This window comes from Dipteris shenzhenensis, chromosome 32, assembly GCF_047967505.1.
Source record: "Dipteris shenzhenensis isolate YYH24624 ecotype China chromosome 32, Dip_SZ_1.0, whole genome shotgun sequence".
NCBI classification, from domain to species: domain Eukaryota; kingdom Viridiplantae; phylum Streptophyta; class Polypodiopsida; order Gleicheniales; family Dipteridaceae; genus Dipteris; species Dipteris shenzhenensis.
The window spans coordinates 22,547,751-22,566,386 of record NC_141627.1 but is presented as its reverse complement, the minus strand read 5'-3'; the positions used below and the strand labels follow the sequence as shown (position 1 = coordinate 22,566,386).

The following is an 18,636-nucleotide window of genomic DNA, read 5'->3' as shown; positions in this document are numbered from 1 at the left end:
CACACCATGACCCTAATGCTTGGGAACCAATGATCTAGTTTGTAGGATCTCTAGGTTGTCAGTTTTTTAAGAATGACCCCACTGAACCAAACCAATGACCTTAGAAATTGAAACCACTCTAATAGCACTAGGAGTTGCACGTAATGCACATGAAATCATAGGTACCTCTTGGGCATTAACTAAGGCCCCTAGCCTGGTACTCGAGGCTAAATTCAGTGACAGTAGTTTAGACACTTCACCACCACCACCACCACGTCCCTGTGACAAAAGCCTCTCTCTGCTAAGACCCTCTGATACATTCACAACTGGTCTCACATTCTTTCTGTCGATTCACGGACGAAATTCTCAGGCGTTGGCATCCCGAATATCCTCCCAGCCTCCTTGTGGATTGCATGTACAAAAAAAAAACGTAACTTTATTTCCTTCATGCCTATCCACAAGCCCTCAGTTCCCCAGATGGTTCCCTCTGCCACATGTCATCATTCTAGACCTTTAGCTTAGTACACCATTTACCCCTCTCTTGGGGCACAATTAAAACATTTGCCCCTTGGCATTTTTACACATTTAGGTACACCTAGGCCTGAACACTCAGAACCACCTAGTCGATGCCAATACACCCTCACCTAGGACCTTGGCACTTACTTCCCTTAACCATTTAATTTATGCACATAAAATATTACAGAAGTCGGTCATCTAAGAGAAAATGCCCACCGATCTTTCCGAGGTCATACTATCTCGCCTAGAGCATAACATTCCTTCCCTCTTCAAGCATCAGCGTCCTCGATGATGAAATCTGGGAACACTCTCCGTAACTGGTATACGGATTCTTAGGTAGCTTCTGATAGAGGTAGACCATGCCATGCAACCAACACCGTGGGTATCTTCCGATTGCGCACTTGCATTGTTCCTCGGTCCAGGATTCTTGTTAGTTTACGTCTTGCATTATCCTCTATCTCCTGAAACAAAACAACACCTTCGATTAGTAAGTCACATGTATGCAAAAATTTCTTTAAACAAGAAACATGAAACACTGGGTGCACCTTACACCCCGGTGGTAATTCTAATTTATAGGCTACCTTGCCTATTCTTTTTAAAATTAACCATGGCCCACAATATCGAGGTGATAACTTAGCATACTCTCCTGCAGTCAAAGACTTAGAGTGCGAAGGAACTCTGAGAAAAACTTTTTCTCCTTCCTTAAATTCTCTAGCGGATCGGTTTTCATCCGCATACGCCTTAGCTTTGATCCATAGCTTGGCGGATGTTAGCTCTCGCAAGTCCTAGCATCTCCCGCATCTGAACCACAAAGTTCGCGGCACTAGGCACTTTCTGAGATATTCCAACTATAGTTGGATTCGCTGGTCTATAACCATAGTTCAGCTCAAACGGACTGAACCCTGTAGAGGAATGTTTTCTATCATTGTAGGCAAACTCCAACAATGGCAACCACTTGTCCCATGTATGTTGCCTCAATGACACATATGCTCTAAGCATATCCTCTAAAATTTGGTTTATTCTTTCTCTCTGACCATCCGTTTCTGGATGATCCCCACTACTCATTTCCAACTCAGTCCTTCGTGTCTCAAATACCGCAGTCCAAAAATGACCGGTAAATTTGACATCTCTGTCTGACACTATGGATTTGGGTAATCCATACAGACGAAATATATGTCTAATAAACAAATCCGCCACTTGCGGGGCACTAACAGATTCTCTAGTTGGAATGAAGTGAGCCATCTTGGTAAGACGATCAACCACCACAAGGATAGAATCATATCCACCTTGTATCGTAGGTAGCCCTACAATAAAGTCCATGGAAATGCTCTCCCACTTACTTAGTGGTATCTCCAAGGGCTGTAAAAGGCCGGGTGGCTTCACCCGCTCTGCCTTACTTACCTGACACGAAAAACAACGTGTCACATATTCATGAATATGCTTTTTCATCTTTGGCCAAAAGAAATCTCACTTCACGAGATCATATGTCTTCTCGACTCCTGGATGTCCCGCACATGGGCTATCATGGCATTGTCAAATGACTCTCTGCCTGAGATCATTCTGATTAGGTACTACTACCTTGCCATTCCTTTTCAGCATACCATCCCTTATGGCATATGTTGCATAAGTTTGGCCTTTTTTGGATACCAGGTTATCCTTTTCCCGAGGTTTTAACACATGAGCCTTAGGCCATAGGCTCTGGACGAACTCGTCCACCTTTTGAGTTTCTCTAATCTCGACCATTAGAGCACTCTCTAACACCGTGAAACTCATGTTATACATAATGCGTGACAACGCATCAGCAACTTTATTATCCTTCCCTCTTCAGTACCGAATCGTCAAATTAAACTCCTGCATGAGCTCTGCCCACCTAGCTTGGCGGCCTCTCAAGTCAGGTTGTTTACAAAAATGTTTCAGAGTATCATGATCAACATCCACATAAAACTCTGATCCATACAAATAATGTCTCCATGTTTTCAAAGCATGGACAACAGCATACAACTCTAATTCATGAGTTGGCCAATTCCTTTGAGAGGGAGAAAGCTTCTTGCTTTCAAAGGCTACTGGCCTTCCCTCTTGGAGGAGAACTGCTCCTACCGCAATGCCACTTGCATCGGTTTCAAGGAATAACGGTTTCTGGATATCAACTATTTTTAACACCGGTCCTGAGACCACAGCTTGTTTTATGGTGTTAAAACTTTCTTGTTGATTATGTCCCCATATAAAAGATACTTTACATGAGGTCAGATCAGTCAATGGCGACACTATTTCGGAATATCCTTTGATATGCCTTCGATAAAATTGGACAAATCCCAAGAATGATCACAAAGCGGTCAAACTCTGAGGGATTGGCCAAGTTAGTTTCGCAGCCACTTTCTTTGGATCCATTTCTACCCCTTCTAGAGTAATTATGAATCCTAAATATTCAAGTCTAACCATACACCATATAGTTTTCTTTTTATTTACATAAATACTGGCTTTCCTCAAAGCAAAAACATCCCTTTTCAATGATTCACTTACATCCCACTAATCCAACCAGTGCAACAAATGGAACACAAATTCATGTTTAGTGCATGATACTTAAATAGATGGTGCAAAAAGGCATGATAATCATCTAAATCATGCCTTGCCATTTGATTTGATATGTAACATGACCCTATTGTACTTGTATATCAAAAAATATAGGGATGTGACTGAGCCAAAACAAGGAGCGTGTTAACGCGCTCCCTGTTTTGGCCCAAAAGATGACATTTTCACATCCTTGTATTTTTGCAATTTCATTGAAGTTGAGTTTTTAGCATCCCTGTCAAATCCAAATGGCATCATGTTACACATCAAATCAATGACAAGGCATGGTTTCGATGAATATCGTGCCTTTTTGCACCATCTAAAAAATTACATGCATCAAAATATGAATTTATGAATGTTTGACCGATTGGTTGCACCAATTTTAAAGCAAGGTTTCCCATAAAGGGAGACAGAAGAGACTATCTATTTTGGCCAGAAAAGCCAAATTTTAACATCCTCTACCTTTTAATTGCACTCGGGGGGTCACTCTTTATCAACCCTAAAGCATGTGTGAACAAACATGTTTTAAAAATTACCCCTATTCTTGCATTTTTACATTTTCTCATGCAATTGGTTAAATCTCTATACGTGTTTACATTTTGAATCTTAAAATTTTGACCACCCTTCATAAATCTACATATACAAATTCATTAAGTTGCTATTTTATAAATCCCTTCATACACATTAACAGCATGTAAGTACCCCCATTAAAAGATACCCCTCATTGCACTAAAGTGCTATGCTACATGTTTATGAGTGACCCCTTGGGTAATTGCCAAACCTAAATGGGGTCTTGTTAAATGGACTACTCAATTTCAAGAAATATGACACATAACCCCACTTTTTGAATACTTTCTACTTCAAGTAATTATTTTTTGGGACATGTAGATTCTATCTTTGCTTGCTTGATTTTCCTACAACTTTGACAAATTCTCACTCGGTATTTTGGGCTCGCTCGCTTTTTCCTGCTTGCTCTATTGACTACCTCCTCAGATTACAAAGACACCTAGGAGTGTTTTGCAAAGAAAGAGACTTAGAAGTTAATCTTGGCAAGATCAAAGTTATTATTTTTAACACCTCACAGCCCGCACTTCATCGACATAGCTTCACCTACCAAGAATAGCCACAGTGGGGATCGTACAGTCCTACACCTACTTAAGGGAAGTCTTTACGGGGCCAGTCTTCACGATGACCCATGCAGCCAGGGCACGTCTTACACGAGGGCAAGGAGCTCTAGCCTGACTAGAGCGGCAATGCTTTCAGGCACATTTTCAGGACCCCCCACGAAGGGGTGGCTGTTTGACACGGTGGTGAGGCCGACAACCATGTATGCAGCACCTTTCTAGGAGTGTGGCCTAACAAAGACTGAATAGCGACAGTTCGAGAGATTGCACGTGACTATGGGATCCAAGATGATTAGGACAAAGTCTTCAGTTCTGCACCAGAGTCGTGATTTGGGACGTGATGAGCTTATATGAGTCTGTCACAAGGAGGGTGCGTGCGCCTGGTGGTCTATCAAATTGGATTGAGAGCACAATCAGAGTGAAGCAAGGATGTCCCGTCTCTCCGACACTCTTTGGGCTCTACATTGATGAGATTATGACATTCGTTGACCGCTTAGGTGGAGAGGGATCCTTGCTTGCAGATTTGATGATACAGATATTACTATACGTGGATGACATAATACTCATCTCCTCGTCTACGGCGGGTTTATGACAACGTCTTGAGGTTCTTGAGGGTCAACCTTGGCAAAACCAAGGTTATGATCTTCAACAATTCACTAACGGTATTTCAGCGACAGTTTCACATACCGAAGGGAGCCAATGGAGATATTACGTTCATACACCCTATCTTGGAGCTTATTTTGCAAGGCCTATCTTCACGATGACACACGTAGCTCAAGCACAACTCACACGAGGGCAGGGGGCTCTAGCACGACTAGAGAGACAATGCTTCCAAGCACACTTTCAAGATCCCCCGACAAAGGGGTGGCTCTTTGATACACTAGCGAGACCCACGGCCATGTATGCAGCACCCTTTTGGGGATGTGACATGCTGATGTCTGAGTGGCGGAAATTTGAGAGGCTATAGGTTACCATAGGGTCCAAGATGACTAGGAGTACGCCATCAGTCCCTTACTAGATCATACAGGTTGACTATAGATTGCTGCCATCTTCCAAATAGTGACATATCTACACAGAGTATGGGCCCTACCTAGATGGAGACTAGAGACCTCTCGACGGCTAGCTGAGCGCGGGGACAAGAAAGCCTAGTATGCACACATCTCCAAATGGTTTCGATCTCAAGGCATTCAGATGGATTGCCTCCCCCTTCCAGTACAGTTTGGACTTCCCATCCCTTCAAATCCCACGCGAAGACATTAACCATATCATATGGCTATACCTACTTCAATTATACAAATCGCGAGCTTGGGCGGGAGACCAAGAGCTCCCCACCAAGATCTGGTTCTACAAAGACCCTTCCTAAGAGTGTCAGAGTATGGACTGATCATCAGGCCTCAGTATCTAGAGGACAAACGGGTTACCCATGCGCCGATGATTGCCATAGGGCAGATACGGATCTCGTCTCACCAGTTGAGGATTGAGGCAGAGAGAGCTGTAGGTATAGCTAGAGAGCACTATCACTGCTTCTTTCAGGAGGGACACGGATCAGGTCCACTCTCCCGTCTGATCCACATTTATGACCAGGTATGTGTTGGCCTCTTTCTAATGGAGATGTGGCAACACAGGAGACTTTGTTACATCAGATCAAACAGCAGGAGGAGACAGCACCACAGGGCACTGATCGGGCATAGAGACACGTCACTGATTGTATGCCTTCAAGTCAGACCCAGGGCACATTGGAGTAGAGGATGAGGAGATAGCCGACATGAAGGCAGCATGGATCAGCTAACAAAGATGACAGAGCAGCTAAGCAGGTACCACAGAGGGTGGTCAGAGCACGAACGATAAAGGTCCGGCCCATCGCTGCTCTACTCAAAGGAGACCAACCGACCCGAGGTGTCACCTTTGATGTCGCCCACGGCATAGGGATCTCGGAAACCGCGTCCCCCTGCCACGGCGAGAGACAACTCGACAACTACAGATACGCAACATCTTTGCGTCCTATTGGAGAGATACCACAATTCCCGGATATGTCCTCAAAGCTTTCGCACTGCCTACTGGGACCTCTTGAGAGCCTCAGGGAGTGTGTTTCTTCATTTTGAGATTTGAGTTTTTGAGATCATCAGCTTAGCATAGCACTCAGCTAGGGCCTTCGCGAGCCCTTTGCTTCAGCCCATGATGCCTTGTATGAGTTGTTCAGCTGATTGTACTTTGTCTCATAGGCCCGTGAGGCCTCCCGAAGACGTTAGTACAATGCCTTCCTTTCTTTCTCTCACTCACACACTAGGTAAGACTCTTTATTGTAAAGAAGATGCATTTTGCAAACCATGAAATGTCATGCAAGACTTTACATATGGATTTCCTTTGGAAAATAATTTAATACCTTCAGAGAAGCTGAAAATCGTGGCCGCAAAGCCATCACACGTGGCACAACAATTTGGACCAAGGGCATCTGCTCTGCGAAACCTCCAGGACTTCCATTGATGGTAAAGCGAATCAACTCAGTCACAGCTGTAATTAAATACATCAATTCATGGCAATCAAATGAAACACTCTTAAAGGATAGCTTTAAAATCTGTGAGTCAAAATTGAATGAGCATCACCTCCAAATAGTTGTGACAGTGAAAAGACATCAAGATAGCATAGTCCAGTTCAAAATTGAACCATTGCATTAACTATCGAGCACCATACCATCTATTGCAGCATCAAATGTCTGGTCATAGGTTAAGCCAGAAAGCGCTGCAGCCACCAATGGATGTGATGCCAGCATAGAAGCTTGCATTCTGATCAGGAAAAAAAAATGCACGAGACTAACCTGTTAAAACTATTGTAATCCCCCCCCCCTGAAAAAAGGAAAAAGAAATAATATAAGGCGAGGCAGCTGCCATATTGAACAAAGAAAAAAGAAATAGTATAAGGTGAGGCAGCTGCGGTATTGAACAAAACTCGAGATGCACTTGAGGTCATACACATCAAATTGCACGAATCTTAGTTTTCCAAGCATTGACGTTGGCTATGTTAGAACCCCCCCCCCCCCCCCCGCCCCGTTCCCAATTGTCTCTTACATGGAAACTTGCAACAACGTTCTCTTTACCGGCCTGGAAGTGTAAAACTTGATAGGATGCATCTACAAACAAATATTGAGATCAATATAGTTTGAAACTTACCCATAGCTAAGACGAAGCCATGCTGCAAAGGCTCGTATAATCTGTCAACACCAAAAGCGTTATGATTCAGGACAGTAGCTTTACGCATTAAGAATGACTTAAATTGTGCTCCTTTATAATTCAGTGGTGTGAAGGCAGAAAATCTCAAAGACTGTACAAATGCAAAACTTTGGCAGCTATAATTATTCTTTTCTCACAAAACATCCAGTGGTGAATCCCTCGTCTCCTATATTGTAAGTCATTCAGAAACTGCGATAGCTCGCATTAAGAGCATGCATCAGCATACCTGTTCAAGATGCTCCATTGAGTCTTGATGCAAATGAGCTGTCAATAGCTTGAAAGCATCATGTACAGATGACACAAGCTCCTTTTGGAATTGCCGCCGCCTTTCTGGACGAACTGCAATCTTGAAGCTGTGTGCCTCCTGTGACATGTGGCAGACAGAGACGAGCAAACAAAGGCAAAATCTCAAAAGAATGGAAATGGAACATTATACTAAGTCTTTCAATTTGTTGTGAATCATCGCCAGTTTTTTGAAGCATTTCAAAAAATGAATTGAGTTTTCTAAAGCAGCATATGTGTCATGTCTATATTTTCCGGCATGATATATTTGTGCCCATTTTGTAAAAATATGTTGACTAAAGGTACCATAGAACTCATTTCTGACACTAAAAAATATCCTCCGAGTTGAGACAATCGTGTCACAAAAGCTTTAAGGATTCAAGACACAATACAAGTAGCCATGGCCTGATCCTCGACAGTAATCTTTTACTGCAGAAATTAAAAAGACTACTGTGAAAAAGTAATGAATGTAGATCAATATAACATTCCATAAAATCAAAAAAAATAAAAACTTAAGTCTACAATAGTGCATATTATGTGCTATAAGGTCATTATTCTGTGCCATTATTTTCATCCTCATCCTCTATGTACACCACCCTCTCCTCCTCGTCCATGTCCTCCAGGCTCCTCCTAAGCAGTGCTCATACATGCGAAATTCAAGGCCTTGCATCTTATAAAGCATAGCAAACCTGTCCTCAAATATGGGGTCTATCATCTACACCAGTGCCAGCCTTGCAAAGGTCCTAAGGCACAAAATGCAACCAGAAAATAGCTTGCCCTTGGGACATGTTGGCAAGGCAAAAAAACATCTGAAACTAGCTTGTCCCAGATGGGACTTAATGGGGTAGAAAATACATCCTGAAAGTTGCATGTCTCTGGAATATAATGGGACAGAAAGCACAACCTGAAAATAGCTTTGCCTCTGGAACAGGATGGGACAACTTTGCTCGAATTTTCATAGCAAACATAAAATTTGGGTGCAGTCAAATCGGTTGAGAACATAATTTCATGAAACAAACGTCCGTGCAAAATTGTATACAAAATTATTGAGCAGATTTGGCCCTAAAGTAAAAATAAAGTTATTGCATACTTTAGAAATTGGCTATGCTAATACAGCCATAATTGCGGTGCATTTTCACATGACCCCAGTTCAGCCTCAAACTGGCAAGGCCCTCCTGTTTGACTCTCTAGTAAGACCAGCAGCACCATATGACCTCACAAGAACCAAGTGGTTTGGATTTGAGAGACTGCAAATCATGATGCTCTCATGTATGATCCGTGGGAAGAATTGCACTGCACATGACATTATCATGGTTATGCAGTTTGCAGCAAGACCCTTAGACACAGAATCGAGATATTACATAAATAGGGTTCAAGAGTACGACATCACCAAGGTTACTGCCGTGAAAGGCCCTTTACTCATCTATGCAGCTTGCAGCTGATGGGAATGAGAGATGTTTGTATTCATGTGCTACCAGATGGTTCCATGCTTGAGAAAACCCTCAGAGAACAAATATTAAGCTCATCCAAGAGAGCTGGAAAAAAATCCAAGGTTGAGACTGAAAGTGCCACCTTAACCTTGAGGAGGACTCTGAGAAAAACGAGAAGCCACTCCAATCTCTAAGAAAACCGGTCCTCCTAGCACAAGCCGCTTGGGAAGAGCCTTTGCATGCTAACCCAAATGGCCGTCAAGGTGTCTACAATATCTGTTCAAATACGTGCCAATGTGTCTGAAGGGTGGATCTAGGAGCCGTCCAAAGCCAATGTGCATCTGGATCTCCAAATATGCCACGCTAAAATATCCGCTAGAATCTTCCATGAAGTATCTCGTTTGTAAGGAGAGCTGAGAACATCAACCAGAGAGCATTACTCAACTAGATGTCATCAAACCAAAAGAGCCCAAAAAAAGGCATGCCTCTCATAAAATAATTGAGGCCCTGAAAGAGAGAGCCAAGCCACTGAGCTCAAGGTCCTGAAGAAGGGAGGATGAACACAAGTTCTCAATAGACTAGCAATCTCCTTCCAGATGATCCTCGCCTGCCTGCAGTACCATAAACTCCTTACACAGAAGCAACAAGGGCAAGGAGAGGCTGCTCCGAACATGGACCTCCACTAGTTCACTAGAATGTCTCCGTAGATAGAAAACCAAAAGAAAAGCGTGATTTTTCTATTCATGAGGGATTTTCAAAGGTCTCTTCCAAAAGGATTACCGCAGGTCGCCAAAAATCTGAAAATTCTCCCAATGAGGAGCTCTGGTGGATTTTCAGCCTCCAAGTTTGAGCTGATATTCCCTAGCATTACTGACCGTGTAGCGAAAGAAGGGGAGGCTCTTCTCTCGATGCACTGCATCAATCCACTCCCACTCCCCAAGTCAAATACTTTATGGGGACACCTCCATAGAGCAAAATCCTCCATGAACCCAAGGGAATGTAATCTAGGTTAGGGTCTAGATACCGACTTGAATCCAAAAAACACTGCTCCACATGACCTAAAACCTTGACACGCTGAAAAGCAACATCCACAAGGATATCCTCATCTACAACCTGGACAACTTGCCCCCAGATTGAACATCAAAGACTAAGGTATCCACCTCTGAACGATGTAATCCTATCAAGTGGAATATCTCACCTCGTAAAGGCCCCAAGCCAAGTAGAGCCATAGTCAAGCCTGTCATCTCCATCAACCCAATCCAATGGTATGCATTGTTTCTTTGCAAAGGTTTAGAAGGACGATCCAAGATTCAGGGTAGAGTACATGGTGGAGAACTCGTCTCCCTCGTAGATCATGGAGTTTAAGGGTTGAGGAACAAAGGGTTTACGGGGAGCATAGGAGTGGGAGAGGAAGAAGGTGTAAGAGCATGGGGGAAAGAAGAGAGAGGAGGGAGGAGGAGGAGGAGGAGGAGGAGAGACGAGGAGGAGGAGAAGGGAGGAGGAGGGAGGAGGAGGAGGGAGGAAGAGAGAGGAGGGAGGAGGAGAGAGGAGGAAGGAGGAGAGGGAGAGGATGGGTTGCAAGGTTGGAGGAGAGGGGAGGAGGAGTTGCAAGGTCAGGACATGCTTTTGGACGTGGAGTGCAAGGAAGCATGGACACTTGAGACAATTGCTTGGAATACCAAAGTAGAACTCAACACAATGCCCCAAAGAGTGTGGGCTTCATTCCATTATGGGGTGTTTATACAAGTTGAAGAGCTTCTCTCTCTGCATGTAGGAATTGTAACACGTTCTCTCACTACATGTAGAACTTGCATATAGAAGTTGCATGTAGAAGTCGTATGTAGAACTTGCATGTAGAACTCGCATGTACAAGTCGTATGTAGAACTTGCATGTAGAACTCACATGTACAACTCGCATGTAGAACTCGCATGTACAAGTCGTATGTAGAACTCGCATGTACAACTCGCATGTAGGAGTTACATGTAGGACTCGCATGTACAACTCGCATGTAGGAGTTGCATGTAGAAGTTGTATGTACAAGTCGTATGTAGAACTTGCATGTACAACTCGCATGTACAACTCGCACGTAGGAGTTGCATGTAGGAGTTGTCACCATCTAGATTTTTCTCTCTCCAAATAGGATGGAGAACAAAAGCTACCGCATGCAATGGAGAGTGCATCATATCCCACCTGTCAACACACAAGGCTCTAACATCAGCTAGCTTTGAGGAGTCAATCCCGTCAATAGTTACTATCTTCTCGACCATCTGATTAATAAGCTCATATACAAGTCCCATGGTATCCCCCTCCCTATCAGCCAGGCGAAGGATCTTCAAAATAGGTGCACAAAGCTTCACAATGAGTCTTGCATCCTGCGAAAATGAAGCACCCAATATAATAGAAGACACATGTTGTGTTTCACAATGCGTGACACCTTCTTCCTGCAATACTCATCACTAACAACCATGCGGCGCAATCTATTGTATACCCTCTCATCCAACAAGTTTGCTAACATGATAAACATGTAAGCAAACCGTGTTTGTGCTGGTTTCACCAATTCCTTCTTGTTGCTAACACGGTGTGTTTTCGGTAACAAATGTCACAATCATGTTAGCATGTACTAACACTGGCTTCACCCATGCAAGCTTTCCAATGTTCTCAAACAGGAGATCAAGACAATGACATGTGCATCTTGTATAGAAAATGTGAGGCCACTCTTCCTCCACCAATTCTCCTACCCGCACACAGTTAGATGCATTGTCCATACACACCTGCACCACATTTTCAGCCCCAACATCAAAAATGGCATCTTTCAGTATCCCAAAGATGTACTCCCCTGACTTATACTGCGCACTTGTGTCCACTGACTTCAAGAAGGCTGAGCCAAATATGCATGAGACCATGATATTGATTATAGGCCAGCACCGAGTGTCAAACCAGCCATTACAAATTACGCTGCAGCCATATTTTTTCCACTTATCCCGAAACTGTAGCATCTTTTGGTCTATGCATACTGCTTCATCAGTTAGCTCCCTTGTGCGCAAAACATTGTAGGATGGAGGCTTGAAGGTAGGCCCAACTTGGCCAATGGCACGAACCATCTCCAAAAAATAAAGGCTCCTCACCTTCCAATGAGAAATATCCTCTACAAAGAAAAAACGACGAAGAGCAATGTATGCATCCTTCCGTGCCTGTGACTCCCATGCCTTAGCCAAGGCTCCCTTTGACATCTTCTGTTTCTTTTGTTTTAGCTCATATGCACTGGCAGATGCATTTTCACTTGCAGTACCATTTACTGAGGCATCCCCCAGATCAGCCACATCTTCATCAAGCTGTTTTGCAGACGTTTTCAGAGCTGCCTTTGCCTGCAATCTTCAACAAGTACGGGTAGATCCTCCATCCCATGAATGAGGGCAGTATTTACATTTGCAAGTGTATTGGCCCTTCCCCAAAGGCTTTAAGGCCTCTACAAATTCCCATTCTGGTCCTTTTTGTCTTCCCATTTGCAGATCTACAAGCTGCAAATTTGCAAAAGAGGGCAAATAAGGCAAAGGAACAATTTCCAAAGGAGGGCTTGAAGCCCCTACCCTGTTATCTGGCATCAACTAAAGAGAGAGCACTTGCTGGGGAAAAGAGAGCAGCCATAGCCATTACCTTGACGTTTGGAGCAGATAGAGCGTACGGGAGAGTCGGGAATACGGCCATTGTCAAGAGCCTTCAAAAACGGCATACAAGATAGATAAAAGCACATCAAATCATGTTTATAAGGTACAGATCTCGATTCCCACCCCCTAAAAAGTCATGTACGGATGGTTGTACAGATGGCATACGAAAAAAACATCAATACGCATACGGACATAACTATGATGGTATGGCTGCATCAATTTGTTGAATTCTCCGTACACGTTCTCTAAGGTGACCTCTCTTCTATCTAGACCACTGCATATAGCGAGAAGTACAAGTGGTCAATCATGATCATCAAGTATATTGTCATTCCACATGACAAGCTGCCATTCAATCTTGTGGGGAACTCTCCAAAGAACCATAAGAGGGAAAGAGGGAACCCTGAAATATTTGTTGAATTCTCCCTACACGTTCTCTAAGGTGACCTCTCTTCTATCTAGACCACTGCATATAGCGAGAAGTACAAGTGGTCAATCATGATCATCAAGTATATTGTCATTCCACATGACAAGCTGCCATTCAATCTCGTGGGGAACTCTCCAAAGAACCATAAGAGGGAAAGAGGGAACCCTGAGATGTGCTAAAGTAAAAATCCACCTAGTGCTATCCATCCAATCCCCACCCATGGAAGAAGAATAGGATTATATGCATCAAATGAAAAGTTCTTTCCGAGGTTCCAGTCATGGCAAAATCGCCCTAACCACCACCTTGTGTAGCACGACCCTACATTGCAAGTCTGGATCAATGCTATTCAGACCTCCTTCCTGCATGGGAGGCCTGGCTCTAATGTTTGCTGAACCATCTAGCACACTACATACAAAATCCCTTACAGGCCTTTTGAGCTAAGTGATGCAATCCCTAGAATGACACCACCAAGAACAAACAAACCATGCTATGGCTAGTAGTACTTGGTTGACCACAATCACCTTATCCCCTTCGATAACCTCTCTTGATTGTGGGCTGAGCTGTACAAAGAAGAAACCCCTCCAATCCAAGCATCTAAAAATTTAAAGCATAGAAGGGCACCCTCCAAAAGACCCTAATCTACTCTGTCATAAGCTTTCTCAAAATCCAAGAGTAAAATGGCAAGCCCCTGGCCACTCTACATAGCCCAATGCGAAGCCTCCGAAAATGAGAAGATATTATTAAAAATGCTTCAACCATGCACAAAGCCCGTCTATGTATCATGGATGAGATCTGGAAAAATGGATTGCCCAACAGAGTGATTAGCCAAAATCTTATAAAAGATGCCCAACAAAGTCATTAACCTCCATTGAAAGACAATTTTTTTGCAACTCTCCTTTGGGATAAGAAGAGTGAGAAGACCCTCTATAAGTGAATCAAGAATAATACCAGAGTCTCGAACGCCCTACAGGGCTTAGGTAACATGGTCCCAAATCATGTCCCAAAAACATTAAAAAAGGAGGGTGTCGACCCATCTAAGCCCAAGCACTTGCCAGTGTGGACAAGAAGTGCAGTCCTAAAATTTCGATTTGAAAGGTTCATCAAGTGAGACCCTTATGTCTAGTTTCACCAATGATGGTATGCCCTGCCAAACTCTATCTCTAGCATCATCTCTAACAAGTGTGTCAAGAACTGTTGAAAGAAGGGAGACGTAAAAACTTGTAGCTATACATAAGATGGCAAAAATTTGACTGTAAAACCCCCTCAGAGTCAATAAGATGAGAAACACTTCCTCTATCGTGTCTTAGGCCAAGAGTACAGAAGAAATATTAATTGATTGTTCCTACCATCTGAATCCAAAGGGACTACCGTGCATGGAAGACATATACCTTTGTAAGACTAGAATAAGTCCAATCATACAAATTTAGATTTTTTGTTGTTCTAAAGATCAAAATTTTACATCGAAAATAAAAGAGAAAATTAAAGAGAATATGAAAGAGAAGAAAAAAGAGGTAAACAAAAACTTTTATGAAAAACAAAAGGAAGACATACTTAGCAAGCAAAGCAACACTTATGTCGTCATCAGTGTCCAAGCATAAGCAGCTATACTGGGTTTCTAAAGACCCGCGGAGTCTCTTGGGCAAACCCAATGCTTACTAAAATACGTCAAATAAACAAAAGAGAAAGAAAACAAGAAATAAAGAAGAAAGGAAGCAAGTGACTAAGCAAAAATAAACAAGCAAGTCAAGAAACAAAATCTTCCAAAAAACTGGAATAACTCTCTCTCTCTCTCTCTCTATCTCTCTCTCTCTCTCTCTCTATCTCTCTCTCTCTCACTCTCACTCTCACTCTCACTCTTATTTAAAACATAAAAAGCCAAATGGTCCTTTACACTTATTTCCTACAAAGAGGCAAAAATACATTTCTAACTTAGAAAACACAAGCATACTCAAACAAACTCTCTTTTGAAACTAAAAGAAAAACGGGCTATTGCTCCCCACTTTTTGTTTTCAGCTTATGTTCAATCATTCTAAACATACCTAAGGCCGATACACCATAGATAAAAGACTTCATATCTAAGATTGTGCGTACTTTTTTCATTATTTTCATTGGATTATACCTCTTGTGTAATAGTAAAGTGATCAAATTACTACATTGAGTGATAAAAGACTCCTTAGTTGTACAAAGGCGGGAAAATCTGTGGAATTGGGAAGAAATGACTCCATATTTTGCCAAATCAGAAATGTTTAAGTCAATGAGAGGCATTTTTTATAATGTGTAAACCACTATATTCAGGTTGTTCATGTTTATCGTATATATCAACCTCTAATCCTATGGTAGATTGAGAAATTCTAAGATCTAAGAAAACACAAGAATCCCCTCTTGAAGTGTAGTTCAGTTCACAAGAGTCACGAGGATAGATTCCTTCTCCAAAAGCACTAGCGTCTTTGTACATAAAGTCTTGAAAGTTAGGAACATCTTGTACAAATAAATCATCTATAAAATGCCTAACTTGGCTAAGCTTATGTAAAATGATAGGGCAGGTATTGATAGAAATAAGACGTTGCATAAACTCAAATTCATAAGTGAAAAGATAAAAGTTTGCTAAAAAGACAGCACAATTAGTGCCCATGGGGATTCCTATAATTTGTTGAAACAAAGAGTCACCTATTGTGATGTAAAGATTATCTAAAAGAAAATCTATCCAAGAGCAAACATCTTCCACACTTACTACCTTTGTGTATCTTTTCTTTTTAGAACCTATGTCATGATCTTTATTTTTTAGCCACAAGAAGTCAAAGCATAAGGCCGTTTTCTCAACTTTTAGCACTTTGCATCTATCTTTAAAAGAAAAAGTGATATATTTCATTCAAAACGAATCATACAACAGGTGGGAGAGAAAGTACTCTATCCCTAGCCTCAACAATGTGGCAAAAAAGCCATGGTGGTGGTTTAAAATGCAACGACATCCCAAAAGGGGTCAAATGAAAAAATAATGAGCAGTCCCGTGTCCTCATTAAGGATAACAGTCCCCCACGAGCTGCCAAAGAGGTGCCTGTACACCACTCCCACTGACTCCTGAGAGTGAAGATAATCTCCGCCCAAATGGAAGCAAGAGTGTCAGCCTCCGTGCATAAATGGCCCCCAAGGACAAAAGAACATCGCGAACACCATATCGGCCATAGGGTAATGCTGGAAATCACCTCCCAGGCTGACCCTGCAGGTGAAGTAGGCATGGAATCCTGAGCTGGTACAGGTACCAAAAGTAAATCCTGCGGCTCCATGATGCTGACCTCTGTGAGACCCCATCTCTGGCAACGCTGCATGAAGAAACCGTGATCTCCTGGCTCTGACTCAAAGAGAGCAAAGGCTCCAGATCCTCTCCCCCAAAGGGCAACGCCCCATGTCATCAGAAAGGACTCGGATGTAACATATGAGAACAACCTGAAGATACCTGTCCATACCACTCTAGAGCTGGGGCAGCTCCATAAACAATGCTTACTAGATTCCTCTGCAAGCTGACAACGCATACACAAGGAGGGTCTACCCATCTGCTGAAGCCAAGTACCCACAGGTATACCCCTATGTATAGTGAGCCAAAGAAAGTAGGAGACTTTCCTCGCTCTACTGATGCCCCAAAAGTGAGTCCAGTAGCTCAGCAAGAGCTCTACAGTAAGCACCTGTGCGTGCCAATGCTGTGAGGCAGATGGTAGGTGATGAGAGTCTCTCTGCTGAAGCCTGTAACCTGCCCTCGTCGAGTACTGGAAAAAGGAAAGAGGACGAACGCCTGCCACCGGAGCAGGCCACGCCCACTCACCTGGGTCCCAGTCGAGCTGTCCCAGTCGAGCTCCGCAAGAGGTCAACCCTGAAAAATCCAAAGTCTCCATCTAAGATCCTCTGCAATGGTCAACCTGGAAGGATCTGTGGCCCATTCCTTACCCAGGCAACCAATGACCCTGACTCTCTACCAAAGGAGCTCCTGTCGATCATCCAGGGGCTGAGTGGGATACAATCTGTGAGAGGAGTCCGTCCCAAAATAAGTAAACGGTGCCGGTCCTAAACGAACTCCAATGCATAGCCCTGCCTCACTAAAACAACCTGACCAAGTATAGATGGGATGAACATAGGCTGGATCTGTAAGCATATCCCTCCACTCCTGAGGAATAGCTCTCGTGATCAGTAATCTGGTGGCAGCAATCTGTCCAAGTGGCCCGTGTCTATCTCTGATCTCCTGCTCTGACATGTACACCTCCCCTAAACCAATCTCCCACTGTCACAATCCCCTAAGCAAGCCATCTGGCCAAGGGAGTCCTAAGATCTATACCAGAGGAAGATCCCTGATACCGAACCAGGGGGTTATGATAAAGTGGCTGTCGGGCAATTTCCTCTCTGGAGGAGGGAACTGCTCTGATGAGGTGCTGTCGAAAATGATCCCAAATCTGAATAAGCCTTTTCACAAGTGGTGAGGAAGGCTGAGAATGCTGGTCCGTCAGGAAGATCCAACTGACTCTACCTGCCCACTGGCCTGCTGCTCTAGGGGTGCACTGGTGAATCCCATGCAGTAGGAACTGTTTCCACGGCTGATCTCCTGGAGTCAAACCTCTAACAAGAAGCTTGACTAAAAGAGCTCTGCTCTGCATCTCAGGATCAAGAACCCCAAGTCCTCCCTACGAGGAGGGTAAAGTGATAGTATCCCATGAAACCCTGGCCCTAGTGTCCTCAGAACCGTCGCCACCACTCCATAGAAAGTTCCGGAGCAATCTCCTCACCTGACGGATCGAGTCAGCATGAAAGCACCAACATGACGCAACATACCACGTAGTCGCTAGTAGAACCTGGTTGAGTATCAGCGCTCTTCCGACCAAAGAAAGTCTAGCCGTACTCCAGTAGACTAGCTTTCTCCGGGTGCTCTCAAGAAATGGGGCAAACTGCTGCGTCAGGGACACCTCAATGCCAACCTGGAAGCCTAGATATCTCGTGGAGGTGCCTCTGGGAATCCATACAAAGCCTCTGTCTCCTCCCCATGCTGGGGTATCCTGCTGAGCTCCAGTCTAGATGCCTTTTGATTTGTTCCAATTGACAAGTCCCCCTGAGGCTAGGCAGAACTTGTCAATTGAATCCGCAGCAGTAGCAAGACTATATGCATCTCCTCTAACTGTCAGTGCCGTGTCGTCAGCAAACTCAGTGTCCAGAAGCTCCTACTCCTGCCGGATAGGCAGATGGAGGCCCAAAGTGCCATGACTAATAGCCTGCATAAAGTATCCCATAGCCTCCGCTACGAAAAGGAAAAGGTAAGGTGCAGGCGGGCATCCCTGTCGTACCGATCTGGATAGCTGAAAAGCCGGTCCTCTGCCTCCACAGACCACCATCCTGCTAGAAGAGTGGGAGTAAAGTGAGGAGACCCAAGAAATCCATCTACC

The 18,636-nt window shown here is 43.6% G+C and overlaps 1 protein-coding gene across 4 annotated transcripts in view; it reads right to left on the bottom strand.

Moving 5' to 3' along the window:
• Nucleotides 1–18,636, bottom strand: part of MOS14 (ARM repeat superfamily protein) — a 180,671-nt gene that overhangs the window by 116,545 nt on the left and 45,490 nt on the right. For all 4 annotated transcript variants that reach the window (XM_087370765.1, XM_087370766.1, XM_087370769.1 and 1 more), the window contains 4 exons: nt 7,641–7,778; nt 7,355–7,395; nt 6,879–6,970; nt 6,571–6,698 (listed from right to left, as the gene is read on the bottom strand). In XM_087370765.1, the coding sequence (XP_087226891.1) occupies nt 6,571–6,698; nt 6,879–6,970; nt 7,355–7,395; nt 7,641–7,778 (399 nt within the window). The remainder of the gene's footprint in view (nt 1–6,570; nt 6,699–6,878; nt 6,971–7,354; nt 7,396–7,640; nt 7,779–18,636) is intronic.